The 21,379-nt window shown below is 38.0% G+C and overlaps 1 protein-coding gene across 8 annotated transcripts in view; it reads right to left on the reverse strand.

Annotated features, from left to right (window-relative positions):
• VPS50 (VPS50 subunit of EARP/GARPII complex) overlaps positions 1-21,379 on the reverse strand; it is a 185,539-nt gene that overhangs the window by 33,796 nt on the left and 130,364 nt on the right. For 4 of the 8 annotated variants that reach the window (XM_038389579.2, XM_043509298.1, XM_043509301.1 and 1 more), the window contains 3 exons: positions 20,581-20,702; positions 19,648-19,704; positions 16,370-16,450 (listed from right to left, as the gene is read on the reverse strand). In XM_038389579.2, the coding sequence (XP_038245507.1) occupies positions 16,370-16,450; positions 19,648-19,704; positions 20,581-20,702 (260 nt within the window). Of the gene's footprint in view, positions 1-16,369; positions 16,451-19,647; positions 19,705-20,580; positions 20,703-21,379 lie in introns of those variants that run through there. The other 4 variants (XM_038389581.2, XM_043509299.1, XM_038389583.2 and 1 more) reach the window with 3 other exon arrangements.

Raw genomic sequence — 21,379 nt, forward strand, 5'->3', positions numbered from 1 at the left:
TTTCAGTAGGGCCACTATCTGGTTTCCACTTGTTCATGTGAAACTTTGTGAGCACAGACATCTGCACTCTTCTAATACAAGCACCCAGCTTAGAATTTTTGTGCACAGTAACCAGAGTCTAAAAATCAGGTGTTTCAGTTTTTGATCACTTAGAGCCCAAATTGAAACAATCAACTGACAACCAATGAATTTATTCACATTAACAAGTTAGAGTGGAAAGGCTCAGGATCCTATCCAATTCCCTGGGCCATCTAGTCATTCAAAGAAAATATTATGGGTTATATCTAAATGAACAAACTGAAGAAGCAGTATAGTTATGAGACTTCTATCACATATCCAAAGCTAATGCTAAACCTTCCTTTTGTATATGGGGTTAGGGTTACCAAATGTCCGGGTTTTCCCAGACATTGCCTCTATTTTGATCCTCCGCCCTCTGCCTGGACAGATTTTTCAAATAAGAGGCAATGTCTGTGTTTTTTTGAGGAGCAGCCATTGCAGCTCAGAAAGAACCCCGATAGGTTCACTTCCTGATGGTCCCTTCCCTGCATCTGCATCTGATTGGTCCCTCACAGATGCCAGATGCCGCCCACCCAGGCTCCCAGCCCTGGGGAGATAGAGAGCCCCACAGGGAGGCAGGTGACTGATGACTGTTGCTGCGTCCCAGGTCTGCGTCAGCCACCCTGCCACCATGACTGCCCCCCATCTCAAGAGTGAGGCCCCAGGTACCCCCTCCTCTGCACCCCCCAAATATCCCTTCCAGTACATATGCACCTCTCCAATACCCCCCCAAATACCCATTTCTAGTACATATATCCTTATAGGACCACCCCAAATACCCCTCTCTATATACACACCCCTTGAGCACCCCCTGGTACCACCTCCAGCACTCCCAAATACCCCTCAATACACACTCACCCCTACAGCACCCCCCAACTCTACCCCCCTTTCCAGCTCCCCTTCCCCGGCAGTGCTCTCTTTTCGGGGATCTGAAACATGCTAACCCTATATAAGGTTCACTTCCTCTACAAGCCATTCATTCCATACATTAAATGCCATCAGTTTCTACGCTCGATTTAGTTTTTCAAAGAAAACCATGTAACATCTAAAATAAATTAATTATTATGCTCCATCAGAAAAGAACCTACCTTGTAGGAATTGTGAAGCTTGCAAAGATTACCTTTTAGAAGATTAAAACATCTGCACAACGTGACTAGCAGCCACCACTCTAATGAGGGGCTTAGCTCCACGAATTAAAATTAAACTGTTAAAATGGAAGTCTTAAGTGCGCACAAAATAAAGATAAAAAAAATTCTGAAGGGAGCAAATTGCTGTCCAGTTTAGGATAGCAATTTGTAAATCATGATCAAGTCTCCTCAGCCTAGTAACTAACTGCAGGCAACCAGATCACACAACTGCATGGAGAGACTCTTAGTATTACTATTATTTCTTATTTTTATTACAGTGGCAACTAAGAAGCCCAAAAGATGATCAGGGCCTCTTTGTGTTGGGCACTGTACAGACAAGTAACAAAGAAGAAAGTCACTGCCCCTGAAACCTAGCCATCAATGTATCAGACAATACACTACATGCAGGCCAAACAGGACGAGAGTACGTGGGAGAATGAGGTAACAAAAATAAGTTATTTTTGTTGCATTTAGTATAATATAATGTAATTGAGAAGATTTTTATGGTACTTTGTAGATTCTGACCTACTGTTATTGCTAAAAGATCTATATTGTTGTGGGAAAATATCCACAGAAAAGAAGAATGTGTTAAAATTACATTTCCATCCAACAATGATTTCCCAAGATTACTCTTCAGTCTGCCATTCTACATACTGTATTAAAATGTTTATATCCTTCTTTCTAAGGAGTACTGCGGACTGTTCTGATTTACAGAAAATGCAGATCAAACAATATTAATTCTTAAAATATCTGATAGTGTACATGAACAAATAGGTCTGTAATGAAATGTAAGTATTTTGTTATATATGGTTTCCTCAAACAGCTCAATCTTAAAAGTCATTTGCAAGTACAATACTGGCATCAACAATATTAGGCAACAATTAAGCCACTGTTGATTAAACTGGTTGATTAAACTGTGCAGATCGTAAAGAAGCTGTTTGGGTATCTGATGAGGTAGGGAACTGGAATTGGAAGTTTCCTCTCTAGATCATCAGTAATCACAAGTCACAACTTACAGGATGCTGGGTACTTACATAAGATGACTTGATGGCATCACTGGATTGATAATCTTATCTCTACTACTACAAAATTACACCCTTGTTGTAGGCTGCATGGCCCAAGGTCCTAATGTATATGAAGACTAAATTATACATTTATTCCCCAAGTATTCAGCACCTGAGGTTGTGGGAACCAATAGATGATGGGATGGGATGGAGTTCTCACAGAGTCAGTGATTGGGGCATCGGTTTGTGGACATTTGTCAAGCCAGTGCCTTTGAGAAAAGGTTAAATTGCTTTAAACTCAGGACTTTTTCCATTTCCTTTAGTGCTCTCGTTAGCACCACAGCTGTACCAGCCTTTTCTGCTGACTAATATGAAGAAATGCAATCCATATAAAGCTACTTCTAAAGGGTCACATTTATGATTAATTTTATTAATCTACACCAGTGGTGGTCAACCTGCGGCCCATCAGGGTAATCTGATTGTGGGCTGCGAGACATTTTGCTGACATTGACCATCCGGAGGAACAGCCCCCCGCAGCTCTGTTCGCCATTCCCGAGTGTTGCCCACTACTGATCTACACATTTTCAAAGGTTAATTAGATATAAAGACTAGGAGGGGAAGTATTTCCTTGAAATACATAATTTGTCCTAAAGAAATTTGTAGGAAAAAAGTATCAGTATACCCAGCTGTTATCTTGATTGTCATGGTTCTTCAGTTCCAAGGTTCAGGAAAAATTGCTGAACATGCACTCATACAATCTTGTAGGATACTTATAAAGTAAATCTAATCTGCAGTAAGATTTTACTATAATAAGATAACTACTGATTCTCCTTACTTGTCAGTTTTATTTTTGTGTACTGAGTTTTGTATAGCATTCCCTTGTTCTAAGTGCCCTCATTCTACTCCAGAAGGCAAGATTAGTGAGAAATAAAGTGACCACTAACTAAAAATTGGAGAAAATTAATTTAAAATCCCCAATTCCAGCCTATAACACTGGTGAAAGGTTTGATGTATGATTACATCTTCAACAGGGTTTAGCAGTAGCATACAGAGTTCTTAGTTTGGAAGTCTGCCAGTCCAGAAGATTTACTATTTGGTGCCTGAAAATGGTATAATCAGAAAACACTAATCATCACAACAGTAGAAATACCAGACTCTGGTAAGCATTCTGAATATTTTCCTCAGGGGTGCAGTAGTAGATTACTTTTTAACATACTCATTGTAGGCAGCATGAGACCACTACCTTATAAAATCTGATTCAACAGACATCTGAAATAAAAAACTTGACATATAGTACTTTTGACAGTGCCACATTTATCTCTGTACCAAATGCTATATAATACATGCTTCTTGACTGCACTTCATTATAAGACTTCAATTATTGTAGATTCAATTTTATAATGATCCCATAACAAGCCTGGTTTTATTTCACTGGTTTACTCTAAGTAATGACATCAGAAATACTGACTCCTGAAAAAGTTATAGAAAACTTCAACACATTCTTTTTTTTTTTAATGCTACATCTTTTTAAGCCTCTTCCTCTATCATTTTTACCATTTGTGGTAATTTGAGCTTGTGTCGTGCATATCTGAAGCACAGAAAGTTGAGCAATCTGATTAAGCATTTCTCACAATAGATATAGATTAAAATCCAGTGTTCTTAAATAAGCATGTACAGGGAGTCCTCAGACTTACGACGCCCGACTTACGTCGGACGCCACTTTCAACATTTTTCAGTTGACTGCCTGTTTCGCCCCAATGACGCTTGTTTTGCCCTTATGACAAAAGACAGCTGGCAGAACAGTACACATCACAAGCTGAGCCTCAGCCAGTCACTGATTGTCTTTCAGCCCTGGGATCAGCCAATCACAAACAAGCGGCAAGGCTACCTGGCAACAAGCTACCCTGGCCATGGAAGCCAATCAGACAAGCGACTGCAAGGGACCCCCCTTCCAGTTCCATTCATTATAAGGCAACCATGAAGTTATTTACAAGCAACTCTGTAAAAAGCAAGCCCAATTCTGCACAATATGTTTCCAGCATTCTGAGCAGCTGCCTGTCTCTCTGGCTATCTGCCCAGCCTGACTTAAGATACTGAGTTGCTGTTCTTTGTGGTTCAAAAAAAATGTTTTTAAATGGCAGAAAAGCATAAATCCAGTGCACTTCTAAGAAACGCAAAATATTAATATTGAAACAAAAATGGATATTAAGAAAAAGTCAAAGCATGTGTGATTTTATGTTTGTTTGAATGCTGCTTACCAAATAAATATATTGATGTTGCTACATTAGTCATCTATAATTCATTTAGTACAAAAATCTGGGTTATTGTGGTGAAAATAGTGCATCAAGCCTTGGTTCAGGAACCAATCCCCCCTTTATACCATTGATTCCTATGGGAAAAGCAGTTCTGATTTACAATGCAATTCTGAGAAACAAACTGTGTCATAAATCAGAGGTCTCCCTGTAATTCATAAAGGATTATTGCTCTCCACCAGATTGCACACACAGATAGGTACTAAAGTTATCCTTTAGGGTGGAGTTATAGAAGCTTTGTATACACTATCCAAGATTTAGTATGACATGTTAAATGTGAGAGAGTCTAAAGATCCCAGAGACAGACACAAAGCCGGTCAACCAAAATACGGAGGAAATAAAGTTATTTTATTCTTCAGAATGTAATTGCACTGTCAGCCACTTTAAAACATATTCTTCAATTGACTTTATCTGTTAGTCTGCAAATATTTTCTTTAGACAAAGATGGCAAGTATTTATTTATAGACACAAAATTTATTACCCAATCACTATATGAGCTCCTAGCAACCTCTTTCACATTAGCTCCCGCAAGTGAAGTATGTAGATTGTGTTGGAATTTTACCAAACCTAACTATATCATTTAAATATCAAAATAATTTTTTCATTTCAGATCATGCTATACTAATTTTTCTAGTGCTGCCATTAGAAAGATGTAGCTCTTTTGGGGAAAAAACCATCAGTAACATCTTTTATTACTTCACCCACTTTCTCTCTCTAAGATCCTGGGACTGACATGGCTACAAGTACACTGGGTACATTTATAATACAGTGCAAAATGCCTCCTTTAGTTAAGTCAAACAGGGAAAATGCAGCACCAAAAGAGCATGTAAGCACAATCCTGTAAATTGCTAAGTGCCCTCAATGCCAAGTGAAGTTCCCCGACAGGACCCACACAGCATCTCTTGAGCCTGGGCCTTATAAAGTACAAATAAGGAAAAAATAAAGATACATTCAAAGCAAGTATTACAAGAAAAAAATCTCATCAAATTGATATTAGGCAACAAAGTATAACAATAAGGGGAGTTTCAAAAGTGCTTGAAATCATTGGAGGATTGTGCTCCTAAATCCCTTAGGTGCTTTTGCGAATCTCCATCTTTGCTTAAGTTTTCAATCAGAAAATGCTGTTTCAACTACCCTGAAATTTTTCACAAAATCATATATAGATTCTGACAACATTTCCAGTGAAAACAAAAATTTCCAAATGAAAATTTTTTGATTCAATAAAATTTAGTGTAGACAAAATTTTGACATTGTTTGATAATTTCCATTTGAAAGTTTTCGTTTATTATTTTATATTACTTTTACATTATTTCATGATGAAACATTTTGTTTTCTTGAACAAAGTGTCCCCAATTTTTTTTTTCCTTTGGAATGAAACAGTTTGATACTTTGTCTAGAAAATGAGATAAATGCTCAGGGTACTGATTAGAGGAGCAGCTATTTTCAATATCCTAGAACCTAAACTTGTTCCGCCACTTGTGCAGGGAAAGCCCCTGGTGGGCCAGGCTGGTTTGTTTACCTGTCGCGTCCGCAGGTTCGGCTGATCACAGCTCCCAGTGGCCGCGGTTCGCGGCTCCAGGCCAATGGGAGGTGCTGGAAGCAGCGGCCAGTACGTCCCTTGGCCCGCGCTGCTTCCATCAGCTCCCATTGGCCTGGAGCAGCGAACCGTGCCCACTGGGAGCCACGATCGGCCGAACCTGCGGACGCGGCAGGTAAACAAAGGAGCCCGGCCCGCCAGGGGCTTTCCCTGCACAAGTGGCGGAACAAGTCTGGGAACCAATGTCTTAGAAAAATCCAACTAAACAAAAAAACTACTTTCCTTCAACAAGCAACATAGGGAAGTTACTTACTAGTAATTCGAGTGTCTAAATAATTGCCTCTGCAGATCTACACCAGGAAAATTGGTTGACTTGGCCGGCTGGCCCCACAAACTGCTCCAAAGCCATATGATTTACCAGTGGATAGGCATATATTGACCAAAGATATAACATTCCAAGTTCAATTCCCTGCTCTGTCACAGGAGTTCTCCAGCTGAGAAATGATAACAGTACTTCACATGTTACAGGGATGATGTGACAAATATATTAAAAGACTGAGTGCTCACATACAACAGTAATAGGAGCCATATAAATATCTTAAATAGAGGGTTCCAAACAGATCTTGTAAGACAGACTACCTCCTAACTGCTCTTCAAGTTTCTCTCCACATTAATTATTGAGCACACTTCAAAGAAGTTTTCGTTTATTAGATGTTCTTGTGCGTTGTGACACGAGGCAATCCAGCCTTTCCACCGTCATCTAATGCCATATTTCTTGCTCCTTTATAGTTTGCTTCCATGACAATGAAAATCTTTCTCAAATGCTTTCTTATATCTGCTGTCCTCCTCTTTTCAAGCCTTCCACCAGGCAATATCCAATCAAGGGATTGTCTGGGAATAGTTTTTACACATCTGGACAACACATCCCCACCACTCTAACTTTCTTTCTCCAATCATTGTCTCTACAATCTGCTGGCCATTCCTTGTAATACATCTACGTTGGTTACTTTATCCCACCAGTATCCTTTGCACCAAGTATCCTTTGCAAGCATCTCAGGTGGAATGCATTAAGTTTTCTGTTAAGTTTCTAGCATTTGCCAAGTTTCAGAAGCATATATCAGTGTGGATTTAACAATGGCATTGTATAACTTGGTCTTAGCTCTTGTGTGAATCTCCTTATTTCTCTAAATATTTGCCATTCTCAAAAGACTCTACTTGCCTCCTCATTTCTTGCTTTCACCTCCTCATGGTGTTGGCAATCAGCACTATTTGTGCTTCCAAGATGTACAAACTCATTAACCATGTGTATTCTTCACTATCAATCATATATGCATCATCATTGCTGACATCTCTTTAAAATGATCATAACTTTCATTTTCTTTTGGCTGATTCTTAATCCTACTTTGACAGCCTCACATTTGACATTGGTAGTGGTCTTTTCCATAGCATCATCATCTGTGTCCCACAAAAAGTCACTTGCAAAGTCAAGATCTTAGGTTTTCTTCTACTCCACATAATTCTTGCATCTTCCTTTAATGCTGCTTTTAGCATCACATGATCTATCACAATGCAGAAGAGAAGAGGTGATCAAAAGCACCACTGCATTCCAGTAATGGTATCAAACCAGTCGGTCTCTTCACTTTGTCTTAACACAGCATTTTGAGCTTTCACACAGCATTTTAGCCATTAACACATCTTTCACAGGAACTATAAATACAATTGTCATAAATATAAAGGGAAAAATAAACACTTTAAAATCCCTCCTGGCCAGAGGAAAAACCCTTTAATCTGTAAAGGGTTAAGAAGCTAGGATAACCTTGCTGGCACCCGGCCAAAATGACCAATGAGGAGATAAGATACTTTCAAAGCTGGACGGGGGTGGGGGGAGAAACAAAGGTTTTCTCTGTCTGTGTGATGCTTTTTCCGGGAACAGAAAAGGAATGGAGTCTTAGAACTTAAGTAAGTAATCTACCTAGATATGCATTAGATTCTGTTTTGTTTAAATGGCTGATAAAATAAGCTGTGCTTAATGGAATGTATATTCCTATTTTTGTGTCTTTTTGTAACTTAAGGTTTTGCCTAGAAGGATTCTCTATGTTTTGAATCTGATTACCCTGTAAGGTATTTATCATCCTGATTTTACAGAGGTGATTCTTTTTACTTTTTCTTTAATTAAAATTCTTCTTTTAAGAACCTAATTGCTTTTTCATTGTTCTTAAGATCCAAGGGTTTGGGTCTGTGTTCACCTAGGCAAATTGGTGAAGATTTTTATCAAGTCTTCCCCAGAAAAGGGGATGTAGGGTTTGGGGAGGATTTTGAGAGGAAAGACATTTCCAAGCGGGCTCTTTCCCTGTTATATATTTGTTAGACGCTTGGTGGTGGCAGCAATAAAGTCCAAGGGCAAAAGGTAAAATAGTTTGTACCTTGGGGAAGTTTTAACCTAAGCTGGTAAAAATAAGCTTAGGGGGTTTTCATGCAGGTCCCCATATCTGTACCCTAGAGTTCAGAGTGGGGAAAGAATCTTGACAACAATCAATAGGTTTGGTGAAATCTATAATTTAAGACTAATCTTATCCTTGAAAGAGGATAAAGATGTGATTTATACATGATCTTTTCAGTCTAAAACCTGCTGGCTCAGTACACAGTTTTTCTTCTCTGACCAGCTTGATTCTGTTCAATAGTACACTACAGAACACTTTTCTGGGTATGGAAAGTCGTGTTATTCCTCACCAATGGTTGCACACTAGTGGGGTGGGCTTTTTGGTAATTTACAGATCACAGCTGATTTCCACTCCTGTGAGTAGAAATCTTTCTTGCAAACTATATTACAAAGTGTATGAAAATGTATGTATTTCATGTACTACTTCTTTCAGTTTTAAACTTTTCAGCAGTGATCTTATCTTGACCAGGTGCTTTGCTATTTTTTTAGTTGCTTAATTATTTCTTCTTTTTCTGCTTCTGACATTTCTACCAGTGAAATCTTTAATTGTGCACCTTCTTCTTTGTATCTATCAATTGGAATTCTTGGCTCTAGTTCATTGAGTACTTCATTAAAATCTTCCCACCACTGTTCCTTCTGTTATGCTTCCATTGCTAACAGTCTTCCATCTTTTGCTTTTACAATACCATTGTGACTCTGGAACCATGATGATAATTGCTTACACACCCGAGAATTGCCTGACTCAAGCTTTTTCATCTTCTCTCACTTTTTTTGTCAAGCCATTCTTTCTGCTCCAACTTAATTTTTTCCTACGTCTTCCTGTTGCAGCATCATTGACCTATGCTTGCCTCATTTTTAAGGCTTTTCTTTCTTGAATCAACTTTCACGTGCTTGGCTGTATCCTCTCTTCTTTCCTTGATCTTCTTGGTCCAAGTGAAATTTTGGCAGCTTCCCAGTAAACATATCTAAAGTGAGCTCTTTGTTATTGTATATAATCATTCATTACTCATAGTTCTTGGAATCCATTTGAGAGCTTGATTTTAAAATCCTCTCTCATTCCGAGGTCAGACAGTTTCTTCACATCAAATACCATCTCTTTTCTTATAGTTTTTTTTTAAACTGTTCTGACATGATAGTGGTCACTTTCTGTAACAGCAATTGTAGGAGACTTTTTAACCAGCACTGATCTTCTCCACCACCTGCTGATGGCAATGTGACCCAATTATTTGTCAGTGATTTCCATCATTTGATTGCCATGTTAGTTTCTTTCTTCCAAGAAGGGAAAAAAGTGTTTTACCCCCCTGCATGCACAGGTTATATATACTACACAATTTAGTAAATCTATCACCACAACCTGCTCACCTCCCAGCTTCGTTTTAACCATGAAATGATTGTATCTGAGGTTGTCACTATGAACTTGTGTATTCATATCATCCATAAACAGAATGACATCATAAGCATGCATCTGATTTAGTATTGTCATGCTCTCTGCAGTGGTTCATCACAGTGAGTGCCAACCTTAGGGCATGCTGTCTAAAAGCAGGGCAGACACCCAAAACTGATAATATGTTCTATAACTACATTTCATCAACCCAGTAACAAATGTGAACTCCTGGATCACTGTAACACTCTTACCATGGAGTCACAGACAGTCCTCTGGGGCACACAGGCAAACTAGACTTAGTGATAAATGGTCACTTACACCAAAAATCACAAAATATTCAGATTGCTTCTAGTTCTAAGAAACCAGTCACTTACCAGAGGTCAATCTGTACCTTAAATCTCACACCAAAGACAGTGCTGGTTGCCAATCCAATCATAAACTAAGGATTTATTAATTAGGAAAAAAGAAATGAGAGTTACTTACAGGTTAAAACAGGCAATATATAAGCACAAATGTGTTACAGTGTATGGTTCTAAAAAGGTGACAGAGATGTAGTAGTCTGTCCACTGAATGTCTTTTAGGGCAAATCCAGGTTGACCCTGGAGATCTCCGTTTTTGTTTCTCAGCTCCAGCCCTTGTAGGAGTCCAAAAAGCAAAAAGAACTTTTTCTTCTTGTGAGCATCTTTATATGCCCTTCCCCCAGACTTCAAACCGATTGGACAAGTGCTCCTGGACATAAGTTCTTCCTCGGCAGATAGGGCAATCAACTGAGTTTTTGTCTTAAAATAGCCCATTCAGCTTTAATAGTCCTTTTTGATTACCACTCTTGCTGTCTAGGTTCACAAGTTCAGATCAGGCATTTTTACAATTATAAAGCAAAACCTACATATCTTACAGAATGGGGTATAGACATTGCAAGCAAGATTAATGCATGCAGCAACTTACAAGCATTTTATAGAGTCTAAACACTGAACACATCATTTCAAGTCTAACACCCATCTTAAACAATATTAACATACTGGTGAACTGGTCTGGTTTCCACCTATGAATTTATCAGTGCTCAGCAGACACGTATAGCCTTGGCAACAGCCTGCACATGGTTTACCAGCATCACAAGTACATCTTGCAACTTGCTGTAGAATGCATCCTTTACTTGTTCATCACGGTCATTGGTAGGTACATAACACTGAATGATAGTTATATTAGTATAATTCGTGAGTCAACTGGTTTCCATTCCTGTAGATCTTGTGTTGCCTTTTTGCTGAGGAGTACTCCAACTCCCTCTATATGGGGTATCATCTTGCCTTCCTGAATAGAGTACTCTGATATTATATGAATAGAATTGTCCATCTCATTTAGCTCACTCCAAGAATGCTAATATTGAACTGAGTCATTCCTCAAATTACTTTACTCAGTTTCCTAGTGAGACACAGTTCTCATATTCCAGCACCCAATTCTAGTTTTAGCTTTAGCTATTAGGGTCTTGTTTCAGGTGATGAACTTTCTCAAGGGTTTGGTTAAGCCCTTTCATACCTCCATTTAAACTCATTTGTTGTTGATATAATGATTCTGAGAAGCTGGGACAGATTCTTATCAGGTTTTTTCGAGGGATGCACCTGGTAGCTTAGGATGCCTGAAGAAATAGGAAAGTAGGGAGGTTCAGCAAGAATCCACACATGCATAAGGAGAACTTCAATTATTTGTAGGTAACCTTCCTGCCTCCATCATGAAATTACCACTTGAGACTTGGAGCAAAGTTTGGGGAAATCCAAGCGGGAAACAAAGGCAATATTCAGCCTTTATGACTTTCCAAAAGGCTTAGACCCATCTAAATAACTCAAGGCTCCTGAATCCAGACAACAAAGTCTAGCCTTCAGAGGAGGCTGAGAGAATTTAGTAACATACCAAGTTCTAGTTTAAGATGGAAATCTGACAATCGTGATTAAAAACTAGGATAAGGATGGAATATGGCTTTGTCATAAATATAAAGGGAAGGGTAAACACCTTTAAAATCCCTCCTGGCCAGAGGAAAAATCCTTTCACCTGTAAAGGGTTAAGAAGCTAGGATAACCTCGCTGGCACCTGACCAAAATGACCAATGAGGAGACAAGATACTTTCAAAAGCTGGGGGAGGGAGAAACAAAGCTCCCTCTCTCTCTGTCTTTGTGATGCTTTTGCCAGGGACAGAACAGGAATGGAGTCTTAGAACTTAAGTAAGTAATCTAGCTAGATATGCGTTAGATTATGATTTCTTTAAATGACTGAGAAAATAAGCTGTGCTGAATGGAATGGATATTCCTGTCTTTGTGTCTTTTTGTAACTTAAGGTTTTGCCTCGAGGGATTCTCTATGTTTTGAATCTAATTATCCTGTAAGGTATTTACCATCCTGATTTTACAGAGGGGATTCTTTTTACTGTTTCGTCTATTAAAATTCTTCTGGTAAGAAACTGAATGCTTTTTTCATTGTTCTTAAGATCCAAGGGTTTGGGTCTGTGTTCACCTATGCAAATTGGTGAGGATTTTTATCAAACCTTCCCCAGGAAGGGGGATGCAAGGTTTTGGTGAGGATTTTTGGGGGGGAAGATGTTTCCAAACAACCCCTTCTCAAAAATAAATCCGGTTAGACGTTTGGTGGTGGCAGTGGAAGTCCAAGGGCAAAAGGTAAAATAGTTTGTACCTTGGGGAAGTTTTAACCTAAGCTGGTAAAAGTAAGCTTAGGAGGTTTTCATGCAGGTCCCCACATCTATACCCTAGAGTTCAAAGTGGGGAAGGAATCTTGACAGGCTTTCTTTATGAAAAATCAGTATCGGGAGGATCTGCCATCTGGGGTTGCAATCACCTTCCTGGCAGAAATGACAACCACTAAGAATGTTACTTTTAATGGAAGACAACGCAAAGGACAGAATTCCCAACATGTGAAGAGCCCAATAAGAACCAGATTCAAACCCTAAGATTCCATTAAAATACAAATAGGAGGAAACGTAAGCAAGAATATTTTCAGAAAGTACAGGCTGTGTAAAGAGAAGAACATTGAAAAGGGTCCCGATAGGTCAAATATAAACATGAGAGAGACACCTTCATTGACAAAAGAAAGACCATCGTACTTCAATTCCACAAATAATCAAGAATTAGTAAGGACAGGGAAGAAGCAGAAAACACTTTCCTTCTGCTAGCCCAACTAGAAAAATCATTTCAATTTACCAGCATAAGACTTTATACTGGAAGGTTTGCAAGATACTAACATGACTCTTCTCACATCTTCTGGTTATTGCAAGTCATTAGGAACTAGGAACCTAAGATTCCTAGGTTCTGAGATACTTCTTGAGGAACATGGCATATGAGATAATTTTAGGTCTTACTTGGTACTTAGATTTCAGAGTAGCAGCCGTGTTAGTCTGTATTCGCAAAAAGAAAAGGAGTACCGGTGGCACCTTAGAGACTAACAAATTTATTAGAGCATCCGATGAAGTGAGCTGTAGCTCACGAAAGCTTATGCTCTAATAAATTTGTTAGTCTCTAAGGTGCCACCGGTACTCCTTTTCTTTTTGGTACTTAGAGTAAATTTCACCTGATATGAGCATTATCTATAACTTGAGGGGGGGGGAAGGGTCCAGCTATTTACTCTATGCACTTGGGATGGATTTGCTTATAAACCTATTACATATAAAAAGAAAAATCAATATGAAGAAAAACAGTCAGGAGCTATGACTTAATAATAAACACACACATTCAGGACCATTTTATTTCTGAAGTGTTCTGTTTTACTGATTTGTCTGCTATCCGCTTAAACTTAAAAATTTTTCTCTACGCATTTCTTACTTCACTTCAGAAACACTGTTTTTTCCCTTCCATTTCCTTGGAAACAAGAGTCCATGATTTATTTTTAACGTTCAACAATATTTTCGTACTGTATTATCATCACAGATATCAGTACAGTGTAGGGATTTGGGGTTATTAGTTAACGTGTGCTCCCTCTACTCGTTCGGCAGCAGATGAGCGAAAAGCCGCCATGGGTACCATATAAATATTGCTTTTTAAACAATCTCTCATAAAACAGTGATTTAGGGCCTTAGTCACTTAGTTGTGTCGCTAACAACATACGGAGGGGGTTTCAAAGGCACAAAAGGCACCTAGATGCCCCACTCCTAATGAAAGTCAATGACAATTGGACATCTATCTCCCATCGTCCGACTGTGCTGGAAGGAGAACAGGCAATGCTGGATGTGGTTTAATTAAACCAACTTTATTCTTAAATAGGAGTACTGGGCAGATAAAAGTAGAGTGCAGGTAATTCCATAATCATTTCAATATATACTTAGGGGCTTCTGTCAGCTCTCTCCCCCTTACCCATCCTGCTCCCCAGAGAACTTGCGAGACCTCACCATCCTCCCACTTTGAATGAGGGTTCGGGGTCGGGAGGGGTAAAAGGAGGGCTGGAATGGCTCTCTGCTGAACTAGTCATAGGAGCCCCAAATGCCTCCCCCCATTTCCACTCTTTTAAATAATACGTCCTTTAAATCATTTACCAACCCATTGTATCCCTTCCCTATGGAGTACCTGCACTGGACATCTACCCCATGTTTACACTATGAGTTGGGACATCACAGCCTAACTCCCGTTTCATGTTTACCCAACTAAGCCCCCTGAACCAGCTCCAGAAAAGGTGATCCACCCAACTTAACCTTGGCCTATCTGGTGGTGAGGGAAAAATTCCTTCTCAGCCCCCAAAGAAAGGAGCAACTAGCGCAGTGCGTGCAGCGGTTCCTGACTAAACCCAGTATTTCACTGCTTCCATGGATGGGAGGGTAAGAGTTGCTCTGAGTGGCCCAGGTAAAAAAGGACTTTTACTGCACTGGCACTATATAGTCCCCACTCTCTTCCAGTCACCTGCAGGGGGATGGATCAGCATCCCCACACTGACCTGGTATGCCACTTCAGCAAAAAGTCACTCCCTGGCTCTCTAGCCCTTAAAGGGGCACACACCTTTTCCAATTAGCCAGACAATGGCCCCCACTGCTAAATGTGCAGTTAGGTCATATATGTCTCTGGAAAATTGTGGCTTTACAAAATAGTAAAACTGAATTTTTGGCTATGTTACAATACAAACCATTTAAGACAGAAGTTGTAGGAAATTATTTCAGTGTCGTGCCTCAAGTGTTTACATTTCAAAGTAGAAGGAAAGAAAAGGTTTATAAACTTTATTAAGATGATGTTTAAAAAAAGTGAACGGTACAGAGTTTAAGCGTAGAAGTTTCTGGTTATCAGGGAATAACGTACAGATTATCAAGGGGTACGAAGTTCAGCATAAGGAATATATAATCTGCAATATCCCTGATTGGGGGTAAAAGGTTAACGGGTCAACTACAGACATTGAGATATGAGGGTATGTTGTTCATATAATGGCTATGTTCTGGTGTGGAGTATAATGAGTGGATACGATGATGAGGATGGATTGACCCTCCTAAAAGCACGATTCTTCACTCCTTTGCTATATATATTTGCATATATATTTCTATATGTTTTTTGCTCTCCAGTTGCATTGCACAAGCCTAACATTTAATCATCTACATAAAAGGCAAAACTTCTCATATTTGCTACTCCCTCAGAGTACTACAAAGTGTAATCTACTGCCTGTCTAATGCAAATATGGTATTTATTTACCCTTTTTCATGAACAACAATTGTTAAAATGAGTCATGGTGTCTATGTTGTCACATGTATGGCAGGAAAAGTGACAATATGTAAGTTGTGAGAAATTAATTATATATCATCTTTTTTCCTCAAGACTAAGCTGTCATTTAAAAGTTATACCACTGAAAAAAATCTGTTAAACCGCTATAACAGATGTACATACTTTTCTCAGGGATTTAAATGTGTGAACATTTAGAAAGCTTGCCATTACTTTATGTAAAAACCTCTTAGAACAGTAAGTGCATTAGAAATGGTGATGGGGATTAAAGAAAACAATCAGTTTAAAGTCTAAACTTTAGACAGGATGAATTACCATCTGAGTGATTTAATAAAGTACTTATCATGCCATTACCATCTCTCAGTCTCCTTTTATTGTAGGTAAATTCTACAACAAACCATGATCTTGCTATTCTTCTACAAGATTTTTAGCAATGAACTTTGTAAGTAGGATGCTGGGTATCAGTTTAAAAACATCATAGCCTCCCATTCTCCAATTTCATTAGACGTAAACAAGAAGAATTTGAGCTTTAAACACAACTTTTAATGGTAACAAATGTTAAAAGTTAAAAGTTATTACTGAAGCATAATTAAATTAGGAAAGAATCTGGGAGTTTCATATTAATTTTGTAGATATATGCAAAGTAATTTTGAACAAAAACTCACCTACAACTGCAGGAAATCTATTACGATATTCTTATCATAAACACAGAGTGTGGGGAAAGGTAAAATTAATGAACCATATTACATACTAACTGCCATACTTTTTACAATATGCCTCCTTTATTTCAACAAACATTAACAAATTCCAGTTTCTTACCAGATCAATCAGGCTCTCCTGTATCCTGTTTAGTGTAGTGCGCAGCCTGCTACTACTAAGACCCAGTCCTGTTGATTCAAACTGAAAAAAAAAACCCCAATATTCTAAGAAAACATAGGCAAGGACAAAATTTTGTGTTTTAGTTTAGTGACTAACAGAACCAACCAAAAGTTCATGTTTTGTTCAATACAATATACTTACGTATAGTTTCAGCACATAATTGCAACAAAACCAAAATGAAAAGAAGAAACATGCAAAAGATCACTGCAACCAACATTGCACTGATGTAAAGAATGAACTGTGCTCGGTTCACAAAGATGACCATATACAATTCAAACTGACAAATGATTATCCACTTTGTCAGGGGGATACTTGCAAGAATATTCTCTTGGATTGTTTTAAAATGACTATATGCTATAGAATGACTGCAGGCATAGGAAACTACGACTTTTTGTTCCCACAGACAAGCAAGAGAGAGACATCACACAATGGCACATCATACTATGCTGGCTGAGAAATTAATACATCACAATGTAGAATGATCATGTTTATTTACTTTTCACAAACTACATTATCTTCCATAATCACTTGTTTAATATCAACTTTCAGTTGTATAATTCTTTTCCATCAATCTTTATGAAAGTCATTTTTATTACTGAACATTTATTATGATCAAGCTAGGAAATGTGTCATCTTCATGCTCTGCACAGGGCCCAAAGTTCTATGGATCAGATCCTTTGCTGGTCTAAGTCAGAATAGCTCCACTAACTTCAATGTAACTACAATATTTGCTCCAGCTGAGGATCTGGCCCAACATGTTTAGATTAACATAGCTACTTATTTTCTAATTTTCACTCCAGAAGAGAAACATATTACCAAACGCAACAACTCAACCAGATGAAATTACAATGGAGATGGAAAAACTACAACACATACATTTATATCCAGGGTCCACATGATCTAGAAGTACCAAGATATGGTACTGGTATGTGTTTTACAACAGAAAAATAATTTTCTGAACAATGTTTAGACACTGCTGTCCACTGTGTTGGATTCAATACTATAAAGCTTTTCCCAGACTGCATCTAGGTGAGAAATGATCAGCAATGTTCAAGTGGTTTCCACAAATCAAAATAATTTTTAAATAATTAATTTTTACTCATTTACCTCCTACACTGCATTTTAAAGGAGAATTATATAGCAAGAGTGTTCTCACCCTTTATTGCTTCTTCATGGTGAATAGTGGCAGCCCCCATTTAAAAAATAAATAAAATATTTTTCTGCTTGATTTTTACTTTAGAAATATCAAATCTTAGCTTTCTTGATGTTGCTGGAGGATGGAGGAACAAGAGAAATGACATAAATCGAAGGCTAATATTCTTTCTTTGTTTTTGTTAAATATCTGCTTAACTGCCAATTGGGAGAAAATACTTCTTTGAGAGAAATGCCACAGTCCTCCTCCAAGAGAGGACTGAGAAAGCTCTGGTTCCAGATCCAGGGTCCCCCAACAAGAACAGAACAGTCAAGACTTGATATTATTCACATATCTAAGGTAAAAACAAGCAAGCAGAAAGAAAACAGTTTGTTTTTTCTTTAAAAAAAATTATGCTACCACAAAGAAAAGGAGGCACAAACATGTTTTTCTTTGTTCACTTATAAAAACTTTGTCCAGCACCAGAATTTTCCTAATACATACTTAGTATTTTGCTTATCCCTTTTCTTCCAAATTATACTGTAAGCTTCTTGACAAATTAAGAACTTATTGATTGTAAATGTTTTTGAAAAGACTGACGATTTATCAGTTGAAATAGTAAGTACATCAACAAATTCAGACAAATAAAGGCGAGTGCAATTTTAAATAAATCTCTGTGAACAAAAATGTTACGATGCATTAAAGTCTATCTTTTTTCCCTTCAAAGGATTTCTATGCAAGGGACGACCAGTTGTAAATCAAAGGGAAAAAATATCCAGAGATATGTAGAGTGGATATACATACTTCTATAGGGAACATGAGATGAGCAGTCATCAAGGATAGGACCATGGTGAATTGATCAGGTAGAGCAAATTATATCAGTATTCAATTGTTTTGCACATGGCCTGTGCCTTCAGGGGAATTTTTACAAACCATGTATGCCAGACAGTGGATACATTATTTCCACAAATTACTGATGACCTAGTAATTGATAAGCGATGGAAAAAAGCAGAGTGCCAAGGGACTTATAGTCAAACTTTGCTAATCAGCACTTCGCTAAGCTTACTTGTCTGCACAAAAATGATTGGTTTCTCCCCAAATCTCAGTAATAATTTAATAGTAGATGTTTATTAAGGCTCTGACTAAGATTTCACTAGAACAAATGCTGAAGTTACTCACTGAAGTCAACAGGCTTGAGCAAGACCCAGGCACACAAATTTTATGAAATACACACTACATTTACTGCTATAGTTTACTGCTGTTACACTATCTACATTACTATCAATTAAAACTAATCTATAACTAACAAAATGCATTAACAGTTTATTTTGGAATGTATGCCTGTGTGTGTTCACTTAATCGTTACTTAGTAAAATTCATTAATTCACAAGTCATTACTGAGGTTCTAGTGCATCAGGTTCTGCCATGATTTTACAGAAAGGTGAGTAAAAACCGATTTAATGCGCATACGGAGAAAGAAAAGTGTGAAAAATGGTATTTGAAATGGTATTCTGCCCCTCTCAGTGGATAATTCCAGGTGCTCAGCACATGAGATAACTTTCCCATAATATATATATATATAATTAAATAATAATAGAAACACTCTGAGTTATGAAAATCACAAATGACTGGAGATAATGTATCTAGAGTCAGCTCACTGTTCTGAGAGTTTAAACACCAATTTCTCTCTGACTAATTCACTGCATGTGCATTTTGCCTTCCTAGTCATTCAGATATGTGCTCTAACAAACAAGAAGTGTAGAGACAAGATTCACAGTGAATTTAGGCCACTCAAAGCAGTCATATTATTAGCATACTTTTAATAAGAACCACACTGGCATGTGCTTTAACAAGAATGACAGTTACTAGTCTAAGTCACATACCACTACCCATCTCTACTCCTTAAAAAATTGTAACAAAAAAAAAAAACTACATGAGGGTTAGGACATCATGGCAGCATTACAAGAGGGTTTTTTAAATTTATAGGCCCTTTGTAAGCAGTATGTTTCCAAGGAAAAAGAGTTTATCAAACAATTAGGCACACTACAGTAACAACACAATTTTACCCATCTGCTATAATGTTTACCTGCCTAGCACTGTACTGTTCCCTGCTAGATGTGGGAAGTGAAGAACTCTGTACAGGCTTTAAAACACAAAACAGGAGGTGCAAAAAGTACATGTAACACAATAAAAGAATATCAGAATAGTTGATCAAGCCAAAGGAATTCAATTACCTTTAAAAAATATTTACCGCCCATCCTCCATACACAAACAAATACCAAATATACTTCTCCTACCAAAGAGAACAAGCTGTTGAGAATGTGTGACTCCATCAACTATTTGCCAGCATAAAACGATTTAGAGCCCTGTAATTGTTCATGGAATTATTGTTTTCATTTTTTAAAAAATACAGGTTTCATATATGCTGTTCTGTGACAATCTGTGAAGAGTTGATGTAGTTCTTTACAGACACTGTGGATGCGTATTTGCTTCTTAAACTAAAAGACACTTAAATTATACATCAAATATGAACAGAAATGGATTTCATTATTAGACTACATTAGATAGAGGAGCACAAGATCTGAAAACCAACATATAGGTCTGAGTTAGCCATTTTCACAGCTTGCCTCTCTCCCCCACCCACCCCATGCATACCATGTTGTCCCCACTCCCCTTTAATCTTTACATCACTTCCTTTTGCCATGCATGACCGCGTGCCTTTTTCTGTGCAAACTTCTATATCTGAAACAGTCTCACCCTTCCTCTGCACCCTCCCTCTCCTCCTCCAGACAGAGAAATATAAAATGAACAACACTCCTTGTGATAATAATACTTTTAAGGCCATTTCTCTTTTCAGTTGTTCTTACTGGCCTGTTCTCATTCATGCATCCAACCCCAGTCTATTACTGCTGCCCCTTCTGAGAGATCATACACTCAGTAGTCTTCTTGATGTAGAAGTCTTTTCTGTACAATATCACATACAATAACGTGCTCTAAAGGAATAATAATTTCTACCTACCGTGTCATTTCGGCCAAAAAACGTATACACTGCATACAGATAGTAATCAAACAGCTGGGACATGAAGTGAATCACATCAAATGCAATTGGTTTCAAAATGTTCATCATCTGCATGTATTTCCCTTGAAGATAAAATACAAAAGTTCAGTTTTCCTAGCAGAAGTGATATACAGACATTGGAATGCTTGGTTAATTCAAAACCAGCTTCTGCAAATCTACATATTATTTAACCTTGAGTTTTAAGACATCAATCTAGTGAGATTTCAGGGACAAGGAAGTTTAAAAAGAGGCTAGATATGACAACTGATATAAACTAAGTGCCATAGAATTTTCTGAAAACTAGACGTTTAAGGGTTTCAGGTTTTTTTGCATAGTATGCTAGCCGTTTACATTATATACATTTGACCACAGAATATCAGGCAAACTTATTTTTTAATTTCTGAAAATCACTTGAAGTCACAGGCTCCAGGTATACAGTTTTTAAAAATGCTACAGAAATCATATTGACCAATGCATAGAATACATAAAACAAAAATCAACACTCATTCTGCCCCTCATTATCTCTCACATCAGTCCACACCCCATGACATGGCAGCAGAGCAGTCCGAGCTCAACCCCAGAACATGTGCTATATCAATAGATAGCCTATCCCCGTGCAGGGCTTGGGGGAAGGATACCACTATATTCAGAGGGCAGAGAGTCTAGGGATGAGGGACAGAACTGAAACTCTTAATTTGGAAGGGAGTGGTGGATGGAGACAGCAGTGAGAAATGTCTGATGATAGACCATAAAAAGATGT

This window comes from Dermochelys coriacea, chromosome 2 (genome assembly GCF_009764565.3).
Source record: "Dermochelys coriacea isolate rDerCor1 chromosome 2, rDerCor1.pri.v4, whole genome shotgun sequence".
Lineage (NCBI taxonomy): Eukaryota > Metazoa > Chordata > Testudines > Dermochelyidae > Dermochelys > Dermochelys coriacea.